Raw genomic sequence first — 12,501 nt, forward strand, 5'->3', positions numbered from 1 at the left:
AATCTTTAACAAAAACTCCCACAAATACTAACATTTACCTTCTCGTATATCTTGCTAATTTCTTCATTGGAACTGAAGACGAGCTGCACTGTGCCACAGCCTGATGCCCACACTATTTTCTGTACTGCTCGGATCACACAGATGTCTGGGATGTACTTTGATGCCTGGAAGAAATTCTGGTGGGGAAAAAAAAACAGTCACATAAAATCTATTATACCCCTCAACTTTTCATACAACCAACACTACCCTTAAAATTGTAACTCGTTATACAAGGTCTATAAAAACAACGTAACTAGATCTTGTTTTTGTTACCTCATCAGAAATCTGCTGCGCCAGGCGGATGGCTACGTTGCGCAGCATGCATTCTGAGGCAGGGTTGGGGATGTTCTGCAGGGCACTCTGGAGGACCAGGGCTTGGTCGTGGGTGGCCTGGTTGATCTGTTGACAATGCAGGGTAGGTAAGTGATTGGAGTGTGGAGAAAGATGAAGACATGTCAATGGTAAGTCAACCAATGAGGAACTAGTTATGCAGGTATGTCTCTGTGCGAGTTGTGTGTGTGGCCTAACCGGTGAGACAGGAATATTTCCCTCCGCATTGGGTTGGCAGGCCTCAGCCACAGCCTTCACATGTCCAAAGCCAACGGAGGTCAGCAGGAGCTTGGCGATCTTGAGGGCATTGAGGTAAGCCCCGCGCCGCGTCTCCATATCTGCCGTCGGGAGGAAGTTGTTCCTGGTGAGCATGCTCAGCACCAGGGGCAGCCCGCCGCTCTTCAAGAAGTTGTATTGGAAGTCGCTGGCATCTTCGCCCAGAGTGGCACTGGCTGGCATCAGCAACGCATACACAACCTGGAGCACGGCCAAGAATAGTGTGAACCAACTTATAAAGACAGAAACAATGGGCGTAATGTGATACAGCATGCCAACACACAATACGATATCTTAAGCTATTCAGGCTATAATGTGGTTTTACAGGGCACAAAATAATCACAGATTGTGATGCATAGGTTCACCAACACTCACCTCGATGAGGTAGAGCACTTGTGAGGGCGAGGGGCCGAAGAAGCGCGAGTCCAGTGACGGACTGAGGCTGTTCTCACCGAGTTTAGCGTGGTCCAGACACACCGCTCTCAGATTCTCCACTGTAGTGTTGTCTAGAGGATACAAAAAAACATGACACTGAGCTACCATTGCTTACATGTGCTTGTGTGCGTTTTATGTCAAATTAATTGGTTAAAAAAAACATTGTGAGCAACGTGTGCACGGATACCTGGGGGCATGAGTTTCATGAGAACTCTGGCTCCATCTCTAAGCAGAGGCATGTTGAGGTTGCAGCCCAGGTCGGCCACCTGCCACAGGAAGGAGATGTAGCGCAGATGCAGCGACATAATCTGGAAAAAGAGAAATATGGCATTGGGTGTCATAGAACATAGAGTGTCCAACACTATGTTTGAGCAGCGGTGAAGATTCTGCTTTTTAGTTGTGTGGGTTCACAGGTAATATCATATCTGTGCAGCGAACTCACCACACCAGGAAGACAGCTCTCCACCTCGGGGTTGGGCCCGTCGCTGTAGTGGTTGCCATGGTTACCAGGGGAGCCAGTGGATGAGTCAGAGGAGCTGTCTGGGCTTGAAGGCATGTTGGCGCTCACCTGGGTCAACTTGGCCGTGATCAGCTACACAAAAAAACAAAAAACAAAGCAAGTTCGAGTTAATGTTGATGCAGTGTGTGGAAAACTTTTCTCAAATACGATTCTTTAAAAATCCTTCTTTAGATGTGCACAAAATGGGACATTATTTAAATGCATTATTAATGAACATTAAAAGTAAGAGCAATTATTACAAAACAAAGCAGCCTCAATATAAGAGCACATTCTCACCGTCTTGTCCTTCAAATTGAGCTGTCCGATTAGCTTCCTGTCATCAGCGGGATCGACAACCTCTCCACCAATGAAGAGCTCTATCTTGGTATGTGCAGCATTCGCTTTGATCCTGGTGAGGATGCCACGGCGAACTGAGCCGATTGTGTCGTTGGTGTGTGACCAGATGTCCAGGTCATCCACCTGACGGCCCTGGTTGGGGAAACGTACGATCAACGTGATGTGCTTCCCACGGAAGGCTCTGCAAAGAGTGAAATGGAATAAAAGGGATTTAATTGAAACAGTAACAACATTCCAACTTGTTTATCTCACTGGGAAATAAATAAATATAAGTAAAAACTGTCTATTGTCTGGAGCATACAGGCTAAAAAGGGAAAACGGAGCATGACGAGCAACAACTTATGAAATTTTGAGTGATATGTTAACATTTATTCATGATAAATGAAGCGCTTGTTTTATTGCGTTGGTACCTGGACATGGGCAGTATGGTCCTTTCCTCGTGGTAGTCGCTGTCGCACTCGTTGATGTACTCCTTGAGCACAGTGAGGACTCGCACCATGCGGATGGCCTCCTGACGAGCGCAGTTGATGCTGTCTTTGTCGCCATCCAACACACACAGGGTGTCGTAGGAGGCCTTCAGGCGGTCAAAACACGACTGGATGAAATCCTCGTGAATTTCAACCTGGAGGGAGGAAAATGGGCACAACGATAAAGACAAAAGCTACTCGTCATTACATCAAACCAAACAAATTTAAACTTCTGCTCTAACTGAAACAGATCATCACCTGATTGACTTGTAGTTTTGGTCCGAGGTTGGTGTAGATCTCTTTCAGCAGATCTATTGCTCGGCTGGCGATGTCATCACTTCCTTGAATAACCACCTGCGAGATAGGAGAGATTAGTAGACATAATTTTTTCCACATAGCTGCTAACAGAACACGACCCCTTAGTGTACAAGATGAGACACTGGAGAAGTTCACTTCAGTTACCGGAGGAATTAATTATTAAATCTCATCATCATCACAACTATCACACCAAAATTGTCTGTGGACGGAGAGAGGATCTCAAGTCAATGGGAATTATGCAGGTCAAACCTCTACTGAACATTTCTCCGGCCTCAAGGCCACAATGGCAAGTTTTCAAAGATATTAACAGAAGAGACTGAGTATACAGAGATCCAAACTAATTATTTATGGTTGGGAAAAGAAACACACTGCGACTGGTCATGAAGAGAGAACTAAGACTGACACACATGACTAATGTGTTTTTCCGACAAAGTGTATTACTCTTCCTCTCTGCGATATGCACCGAGTTTATCTAATCAGGAAACCTTTAAAAGTCAGGCATCTGTCTCAGAGAGAGTGGAGCTTGAGGTGACTAAATGGAGAGATCCCATTTCCAGTCTTTGAGGTAGTCGTTTTTTGGAAAGGAATGAAAATAGGCTCTAAATCTACCTCCCACTGAAATAAACACAAATATTTGGGGGGTTTTGTGTGTGTGCCTGTTGCAACAAATCTCCTCACCCTCCAGAGGTAGTCCAAGCCTATTAGTTCCAGGTCATCCATCATGTAGGCCCTGCGTTTTGCTACCAGTTTCCCCTCGCGGCAGTTGACGGCCTTGAAGAACCTCTCAAAGCACTTCATGCCGTTTTCCGTCAGCAGAGACGGGTCCAACTGCAGAACGTTGTTCTCGAAGAAGTCCTTGTTGATGTCCGGGTCCAGGTCTGGCTCGTCGCCCATCAGCTTTGAGTACCTATTGGGTAGCAGGAAGGTAACGCTGCATTCAGACCAGACATGTCTGCTGATTAACAAAAGTAAGGGGACAATCAATTTAAAGCCAAAGGCGAGAGGAGAGCGAATCAAACGGTACCATTTGAAGCAGGCCTCGCGGTCACAGAGGAACACTGCGTTCTCAGCCAGACACTTCCAGATCTGCTTGGCCTGAGGGGCACAGAGCCACAACTGGCCATCCTTGAGCAGGAACCTGACAAAAAAAAGATAGACAATCAATAGTGGCCTGAAAATGAAATATAAGGTCACAGAGTTGGTCCCTGACTTGCATTATAATTCCTGATGGGATGAAGTCCCCAATTATCCACTGTTGTCCTTGAACAAGGCACAGCTTAGTGGACAACAGACAAGTCTGGGGATACTGTGTAACTCTCATTCACTGTGCGTGACAGAATATATAAAGCTAATAATATAGTCATCACTTGAGATTTTTTTTAAGTTATTATAGCAGATCTGACCCCAAATTATTTCCCTACTTAACTCAAAGGTGCAGTAAATGGGGCAAATTTGTTTCTATTCCAAGTTGTACTTTCAGATTTTAGAAAACAGTAACACCCTTGCTGATTAGATACACTGGAGTGCGAGATGGTGAAGTTGTACCTCAGGAAGTTGAGGCGTTCCTGTACTTCCTGGACATGGCTGTAGCGGCTTCCTGGCCGGACCGTCTGAGGGTCAAACTCCGCTTGTTCTTCTGTAAAAGCGCACACACACACACATGACCAGTCAGACCGACTCTGTTCAGCCTTGATCTAAAGGCTGCATCTGTTGCGAGGAAATGTTCAGACTAACACAAGTTGCCATTTCTGTTCGCAGCAACGCACCTTTGGAGAACTGCCTCATGGTTTCCATGTAGGCGGAGAGGTTCTCGGCCACCAAGGTCACCAGAGCGTGGTTGTGCTGCAGCTGGTTGATCAGGTCGTGTCGGTAGAACACATGAGGACTTCTCTGAGTTTGACTGAAGAGAGAACAGCAGGAGGAGGGGGTGGATGTAAGGGGGACAATAACGGATATTAAGCGAGGAAGCTAAAGACAGGGGGGAAAAAGTGTGAATGAATCTGATATTTAAAAACCCTTAGTAACACAACTTCTGATTAAGAAAACATAGCATGACTGATTTCTCATTTGTTTCTATCAGGGACATAAAGGAAGCAGCTTTTAGGTGTTTTTGTTTTTGTTTGTTTGTGTTTATGCATGTGATAGAATATCCAGCAGAAGAAGTCATATCAATAAAGGACATTTCCTGCCTAGTTTCCACAAAAAAAGAAGATTTTTTTGGCTTTGAAAACCAAACTCGAGCAAATAAGACTTAATGATAAGATGTCATTTGGATGGCTACTGTACTACTTGGGAATCTGGAACATTAAACAAATTATTTAGAATTACCAATGACTGAAAAAAAGGGGTTGGCCTTTTAAAATAAAGAAGTCATATTGTGTTGACTAAATAGCAGCAGCTACACTCTGCTGAATACTACTACTACACTCAAAAATCTAAATGTATGTTTGAGTAAGTGGGTCGAAGGCATGAAATACCCCTGATATTGACTTGCATTGAATGATTTGAGCTGAAAGGAGCTGGCATCAGGAGGAGTGGGGCTCCATCTCAAAGGACCTTTCGTTTAAGTTTAAAGGACTAGTCTGTGTATGCAGTGTAGTCGATTGATTGTTTGAGAAAATAGTTTCTCAATTCACTTAAAAATCAGTTACCACACCTGGATTTTATCTAACCTGAGATTCTGAATGCATGTGTATTTATATGCATGTGTACATATATATGATTGTATCTCAAGGCATTTTATTATCATACTGCCAATTAAACGGAAATGAAAAATAATAAAAAACTACAACTACCTGAAATAAAAACTAACAATCTAGGAATAAACATGATTATTATTGCAGTGATTATCATTATCAGAGGTAATTGATTTGTTACATCACACAATTGTAATCACAGCTTTTAGCCCTTTTGATCTTTATTATCATCCATGTTTCTCTTAACTCTTAAATCTTAATTTCCAGTTTATAAAACAGAATTCAAGTGCTACAAAGAGAGTGATGGATACGCAAACACTTGCCTTCTGGGTTGCCAAGGTTTCTAACAGCAAGAGCAGAGCGGGTATAATTTAATAATCCCCTGCAGCATCCCAGAATTTAGAGCTACATGCATAGCCATTAGTTAGGATAAAAGTATATCGTCAAAGTCTCGTCTCTTTGCTTGACTTAGCTACGCGCATGCAGGACTTTGAAACGGGGGCTTGAATGAGGAATCAGTCATTTGAGATGAAACCCAAGAAAGAAATGCTGAAGCGTATTTATGGCAAAGATTTACATTTTTATACAGTAAACATTATAAACAATGTCAAAGAGAAAAGTTAGACTTGACATAACACAGAAATAGGTAGAACCCTGGAATTAGCACTCAACTTACCCGGCTAAGTTCGTTTGTATGTTAATTGGCATTTTCTTTCTGAAAAACAACAGGCATGTACACTACATATTTTCTACAGTGACTTTGAAAAAGAGCACTACTTCAATTAATGTTGAACAAATGTGACCTCAAATCAAGCCTAACACTAATTTCACAGATTTTTCATGGTTATGTTATATGAATGCTGTATTTGCTCAGGTTCTAAACACTTTGATAAAAAGTTCTCCAGCTACCCGACAAACTGAAACTCAGATTACATGAATTACCGATAGAAAAACTTTCAAATCAAGCCAAACTTTCCCTTATCGGCGTGTACGACAACTGTCCATGCCCGAGGACACTTTGACATGTCACAGGTGCAAAGCACAGGTGTAAGAAATAAAAAGGTAGGGCTTCATCGGTTTCAAGGTACTGACATTGTTCATGCTGACTCCCTATCACAGTGGGACATTGGGAATGAAGAAAGCCATAAAAAACTTTTCTACAAAATAAATGCTACACCTGGTCTTCTTTTCGTATCCGACGAGTGAAATTGTCTGACCTCCGGATTAAAAAAAATAATCATGTAACTTTTACTTTTAAGCCGAGCTACCAGACTAGACAGACAAACAGCTACTTAGAAGTTGGCATTTCGACTGGTGGATGTGATTGGTTGAGCACCGGCTCGGAGGCGTTCAACATAGTCTAGCACCTTCTTTCCACTGCAGTGACTGTTTGTCACAGCGTAACAAAGCCAACAACAGAACTGCAACTTTCAGCTCCTTTCAATGTACTCAAAAACAACAATGAACGACCCTTAACCTCAAACCATCACAACTAAAAAAATAAGTGGCTAACCAGCTATAATGCTTGGTTTAAGAGCTCACATCAGACCACACCAACACAATTAAAGTCTGGTATTAGAAAGATATTTTTAATACAGTAACACAATGTTGTAAATCCATGGTTAATAAGTTTACTGGGACAACTTGCTGATCTGTAGACAACTCTAAACTTCTAGGGAACTTGCTGTGTTGGACATTAAAAGCAAAAAAGTTGACGTGCCTCGGCTCTTGTGCAAATGTAATACGATGAAAGGAAATGTCAGATGGTCCAAACAACTCAGAGTCTCGCTGCGGTTTTTCATGCATTATGTACAGAATAAAAACTAACAATTCAGAATAAAGACACCTTAAAAACTACACCAAAGAAATACTTGATACTTGCCAACATTCAGAATCATCCTGTGTGTGTCTGCAGTATGAAATTGATTTCTACCATGACCTTACCTGAGGTTTTGCGGCGCTTCTCCAAAGAGGCTACAGATTTCTCTGATTTGCTTCAGGGCAGGAATCACCCATTTATCATTAGTTCGTAGTTCCTCTATGAAGCGATCTATCCACTGGATTTTCTGCGTGTCTCTGTCCTGTAAGTGAAAATGAAACATCAGTAAGTCGAGTGTAGTAAACAGCCCTTCATCTGTTATTTTTGCTATGCCATTCACCTTCAAACACATTCAAAGTAACATCACCTCCCACGAGTACGGTACCTGTGAGCAACTGTAATCCAATATCTTGATGTGAGCACTAAGAGCCTGGTCCATGATGTCTACAGGCACATCGTCGCTGTGTGCCAGGTTCCACAGCAGGTTGAGGACTTTGTGGGCCATCACGCCATCCTTATCGTCCTCCGCCAAGCGCCGGATAAGTTCCAGCAGTTTTTCACGCTGCTTCTTGCTGGCGTTTGTCCAGCTTGCCTGCAGAGGACGAAGGACCGAGTCCAGAGGTTAAGGTAGAGGCTACAACTGTTGTTTCAACTACAATGTGATTAAACCAGAGCCGAATGGAAAGATTCAGTGTATTGTGAACATAATAGTGACCACTCTAACTCTTACTCACCTTGAAACAGTCGAAGAGGTGATCGAGCTGCTCGGGCGAGAAGTCCCATGCCAGCTTGGCCAGGAGGTCATGGACATTCTTCACAATAGCCTCATGCTTACCAGCCTGCAGAGGTTAAAGAGACAACCGTGTCACTGATATGATGCGGTTGCAATGTGGATGATTGCCGATTAATAAGTCAGCATTTTGTTTGCAATATGTAGTTGTGTTTTTGAGTTACAGGAAATTGAGCCCTGAACTCTGATTGGATTTTCTTTTCAATTTCCTTTATTTAACCAACTTAGGTCCCATTGGGATTTTAAATCTCATTGTCTGCCGCTCTGTTGGGTTCTGCAGAAGACACTGTGTGAAAGACTTTGTCCAATTTTAGCCTACTTTGATCAATGACAATACACTAAATTTATCACACTATATAAGGAAAAGAAAAATTCACATTATCCTGTAACATTAAGTAAATACAGAACTGCGCAAAAACCAACATCTGATACGTTTTGTGTCCACATATAACATCTTGAAGTAAAACTTTAACCGCAGTTCCCTTCAATTGGCGCTTATCACTTTATAGACGGCAATCAATTATCATCAGAATGATACTAAACTGTTTACCTGTGCAGCCCAGATGTTATCCAGATCCTGCATTGTAAGAGCTTTCTCTTTGATAACGAAGCGAAGGATCTTCTCCAGTTTCTCGACGTACTGCGGCTGGTGCAAACTGTCCCTGAGCACGATGGAGAGAATGTGGTTCTGCTGGATCCACTCCTGGTGAGGTGGATGAAGCAACACAGAAAGGACAAGTGGAATTTTAGAGATAAGAGAACTTCTTTTTTAACGCCGAGAATGAAAGTAAAAGAGCTGTGTTGAGTTTTACCGCCATGCGCTCCGCAGTCAGCCACTCCTCCTCTTCGGGGTTATGCCGATGAGTGTAGTAGGACACACTGGAGATCACCTTATTCACTTCATTTAGTGCATTCATTTTGCCATTAAAAGAAGAAATTTGCAATAACCTGGTGATAAAGAAATTTAGTTTGTTTAATCAACATCGAGCCGTATTAAATGTGTATGATGAGAACTGACCTTGATCTGAAAAAACATCTTTTGTTTTTTACTCACCTAAGAATCATTTTTAACCTAAAAATCTCTAAATTCTTCACGGTCTCCTCCTGCCCCGGAACACGAGAAGCCAGATTCTTCAGAGACTTGATTATCATGGACAGTGCGTCATTTTTGGCTTCATTCTTGGCCTCTTTCTTGAGCTCCTCATCTGTGAGATTCTCTAGAAACTGAGGAACCATCTCGATGACAGGAAGGAAGTACTTCTTTACCGTGTGCAATGTGAGGAACTCGTAACACTGGCCAAAAGGCCTGGGACGGAAGAGAAACATAACAAAAATCAGCAAACAAAAACTTGTTACCATGACACAAAGAGAACTCTGTCACTCAAACAAAAGTCTCACTTGATAAGTGCAGCGATGATCTGGACGTTCAGTGCTTGGCCGCTCATGAAGCGATCGTGCAACATTTGAAACCCGTTTAACGTGCCAAATTTGTTTATTAAGTCCACCAACCAGCCCTGGGACAAGGAAACAGAAGGGGAAAAAGATTAAATATGTTAAATATTTCTTCCAGGCCAGAGATTCAAAGCAACGACAAAGAGACACATATTTAAAGGGGGGACAGGGAAACATTTAAACGTCTGTTTAACCCCCAAAAAAGACCCTTGGTCTTTTTTGGGGCCAACAAATGATGTAAAGCTCTTGAAAAGTTTGCAATGCAGTTAAATGTTTAGGAATGACTGATTGGTTGTCAACCTTATAAAAAAAATGAAAGACAAACACAGCAAACTCTGCCCTAATAGTTGCACAGTGGGCCTAAGTAGTCCTGGGCCCTCTGCCAACGGAGGCAGACAGACGAGCAGAGCTGCAGTTCTGTTAATACTGACCCCAGGCCCACGCCACACTCATCACTACAAAAATTCCTATTCTCTGGTGTATCCACCTTCTTTTTTATAAACAATCTGCTCGTGTCTTATAGACTGTGAGCTCCATATGTTTCATCATCAGTCTACTCTACACTGTGGATTTCACCTACAAGAAAGAAAGATGGGCAGACGGAGGAAGCAAACAGCAGGACAACATGATTGTTTGTCCCCCCCCAAAGACCTTGTGACACAAATAAATCTGTAAAGTAACAACATGCACAATCAAGACTCTTGTGTAATGAGGTAAATTTTAAGAAGACGTTTAAACCTGGCAAGTTGAAAGAACGAGGAGGACAGTATCATATAACCCTTGACAAAGAAAATGGATTGGCATAATAAAGTTTTATGTTTGGTCCAGTGACTCACCTTAGGAGACCGTGGGTCTGGTGGTCGGGCGAAGAGCTCGTCGTCAGCCAGCTGTGCTCCAGCGGGGACGGTCTCGGAGGGCCGCGTCCCATTGTAGATGTGGAACTTGCAGTGGGGGTTGGTGGCCATGGCCAGAAGCTCCAGTAGAGGGAACCAGTCCTGAGAGAGCTTGGCCACGCACAACTCCACCAACCGGTGCGTGTTATTGATGATACACCTCTGCGAAGAAAGGTTGTCGTGTAGAATATGAGTGGTTAGACATGGAAAAATGTTTCCTCCCTGAGGAAAGCGGTGATTCACTCCTGGTTTCAATAAAACAACATTGCACTTTGACCTGAAGATGAAGTGTTTTACACACACAGGCAATGTTTCTCTGTGCCACAAGTATATTCAACTTATTACAGAATAAATACATTTCATAAGTAAAGCGCCTAAATCGCACTGATCTGATTATATGAATGAACCAGCTCCTCTTGCCAGTTTGAATTGCAGAACCACTGTTTCTTCACAGGATTCAAACAAACTGAGCAACGTTAAGTAAGCGCCGACCTACACAGCCGACAGCTGTGGAGCTTCAAGAGGCGGCTGCGATTTTGCAAGATACGAAACCTGCTACCATCAAGCCAAGAGCAGGCAGAATGTGCCAGGAAGCTCATGTTAGCACCCCACTCTCCTGCAGCGGTTACGTTTATTTCACAGGTACGATGCATTTTCTGAAAACAGGTTGGGTAAGAAACAAGGCTCCACTGAAAATATGGTACGATGATAGACTTTTCCTTATATTACAATATGTTTTTTTGAAGCTATAAAACTCTGATGTCAAATCGCATTTGAGTCTGAATATTCAAAATTGATAAGAAGGGTTAGAAATTCAGATTGCGATCCGGATTTTCAGATTCAAATTAAAAACTCTTATCTAATAACAACCTTACTAAAATGTCAACCAGCTGCTCTTCCTGCATGGCTCTCCAGTGGATTGCAGATCAGAAGTAACCAGATATGAGTAATCAATACGGGATTGGCTCATCATAGAATTCCAGAGAGGCTTTTTCTTTCCTCAACATTTAAGGAGAATAAATCAGAGCCGCTATGGAAGATTAGAAATAAGTTAGGATCCGGTTGAATGTACTAAACCAAGATTTGATTAAAAATATTTCAAACCTAGTTATGGGTAGGTAAAGATGACTGGGCAAAAAAAAGAAGACAACGACATTTTGCTCCCTTGTCTGTCTCACTGATGATGAAAAAGTTCCAGCCATCAATCTCGCTAATACAGCACAACAAGCCAGCCTCAGCGTCTTCTAACAAAAAGATCATTGATCACGGCCGGCGTTGCCTCTTTCCTTCCGCTTGACGAAAACTAAACAGAAAACTCAATTTATAGGCAAGACAACAGCCTGGGATCATTACATCCTGTTAGCTGAGAGATGTGAAATAGTAAATAAAGCTAAAATGACTATTGTATCTCATGCTACCTGATAATAAAACAAATGTTTGTCTTCGTTTGATTCCCCTCCATTTTAACCAGTACTGAAAGAGAAAGTGAGGATAAATTCCAAAGCTGGTTATCCATTGTAAGGCCAGGCTTCACCTCTAAAATTGACCTTATGTGTATTACATATTCTCACCTTATCTACCTTATCTGATATTAAATGCTTCCACCAAAGCCCAGCAGGGGTGGACTGTAAAATTGGATACCTTGGCTTAAGGAAGCTTATGTACCGAAAATACATGGCAAAACAACATGAATGACTCACATGAATCTCAAATTTCCAGCCGCTGACTGCCTCGTCTGTCAGGATCTTCGTGAAGGAGATGGTCAGACCGTCCCGGAAAAACCTCTGACATGCCTCACATTTCACATCCAGTCCTGCGAGGAAAAGACATCCCCTCGTTTAATACAATCCATGTAATAAGTAACATATGTGCCGCAATGTGAAAGAGACTCAGCCTTGACAACGTTCAGACAGGCAATTCAAAGGCATAGAAATACATCAAAACTGAAAACATACGTTTTTCAGTATCTTGTTTTGACAGAAATCCTTTAATTTTTGCTATGTTTTTCCAGTGGTAGGAAGCTGGTTTTGACATTAATAATGGGACATGAAATTAAGTTTTCTGGTTTGATTTGTAGTTTTCAGTGTCGTGGATTGAAATTAAGCACTGACTCTTAATCTTTATTTTTCA

The 12,501-nt window shown here is 42.3% G+C and overlaps 1 protein-coding gene across 10 annotated transcripts in view; it reads right to left on the reverse strand.

The window, feature by feature from the left end:
* usp9 (ubiquitin specific peptidase 9) overlaps nt 1-12,501 on the reverse strand; it is a 37,212-nt gene that overhangs the window by 13,668 nt on the left and 11,043 nt on the right. For 6 of the 10 annotated variants that reach the window (XM_035650920.2, XM_035650917.2, XM_035650918.2 and 3 more), the window contains exons 5-27: nt 12,072-12,184; nt 10,315-10,533; nt 9,425-9,540; nt 9,081-9,332; nt 8,839-8,974; nt 8,577-8,729; nt 7,971-8,075; nt 7,622-7,828; nt 7,362-7,498; nt 6,094-6,132; nt 4,488-4,621; nt 4,267-4,357; nt 3,746-3,859; nt 3,400-3,652; nt 2,662-2,757; nt 2,347-2,558; nt 1,877-2,117; nt 1,523-1,672; nt 1,268-1,388; nt 1,021-1,151; nt 568-846; nt 313-438; nt 39-176 (exon numbers count right to left, since the gene is read on the reverse strand). In XM_035650920.2, coding sequence (XP_035506813.2) covers nt 39-176; nt 313-438; nt 568-846; nt 1,021-1,151; nt 1,268-1,388; nt 1,523-1,672; nt 1,877-2,117; nt 2,347-2,558; nt 2,662-2,757; nt 3,400-3,652; nt 3,746-3,859; nt 4,267-4,357; nt 4,488-4,621; nt 6,094-6,132; nt 7,362-7,498; nt 7,622-7,828; nt 7,971-8,075; nt 8,577-8,729; nt 8,839-8,974; nt 9,081-9,332; nt 9,425-9,540; nt 10,315-10,533; nt 12,072-12,184 — 3,563 coding nt within the window. The remainder of the gene's footprint in view (nt 1-38; nt 177-312; nt 439-567; nt 847-1,020; nt 1,152-1,267; nt 1,389-1,522; nt 1,673-1,876; nt 2,118-2,346; nt 2,559-2,661; nt 2,758-3,399; nt 3,653-3,745; nt 3,860-4,266; nt 4,358-4,487; nt 4,622-6,093; nt 6,133-7,361; nt 7,499-7,621; nt 7,829-7,970; nt 8,076-8,576; nt 8,730-8,838; nt 8,975-9,080; nt 9,333-9,424; nt 9,541-10,314; nt 10,534-12,071; nt 12,185-12,501) is intronic. The other 4 variants (XM_035650926.2, XM_047337485.1, XM_035650919.2 and 1 more) reach the window with 3 other exon arrangements.

The sequence above is a fragment of the Scophthalmus maximus genome, chromosome 14 (assembly GCF_022379125.1).
Source record: "Scophthalmus maximus strain ysfricsl-2021 chromosome 14, ASM2237912v1, whole genome shotgun sequence".
NCBI classification, from domain to species: domain Eukaryota; kingdom Metazoa; phylum Chordata; class Actinopteri; order Pleuronectiformes; family Scophthalmidae; genus Scophthalmus; species Scophthalmus maximus.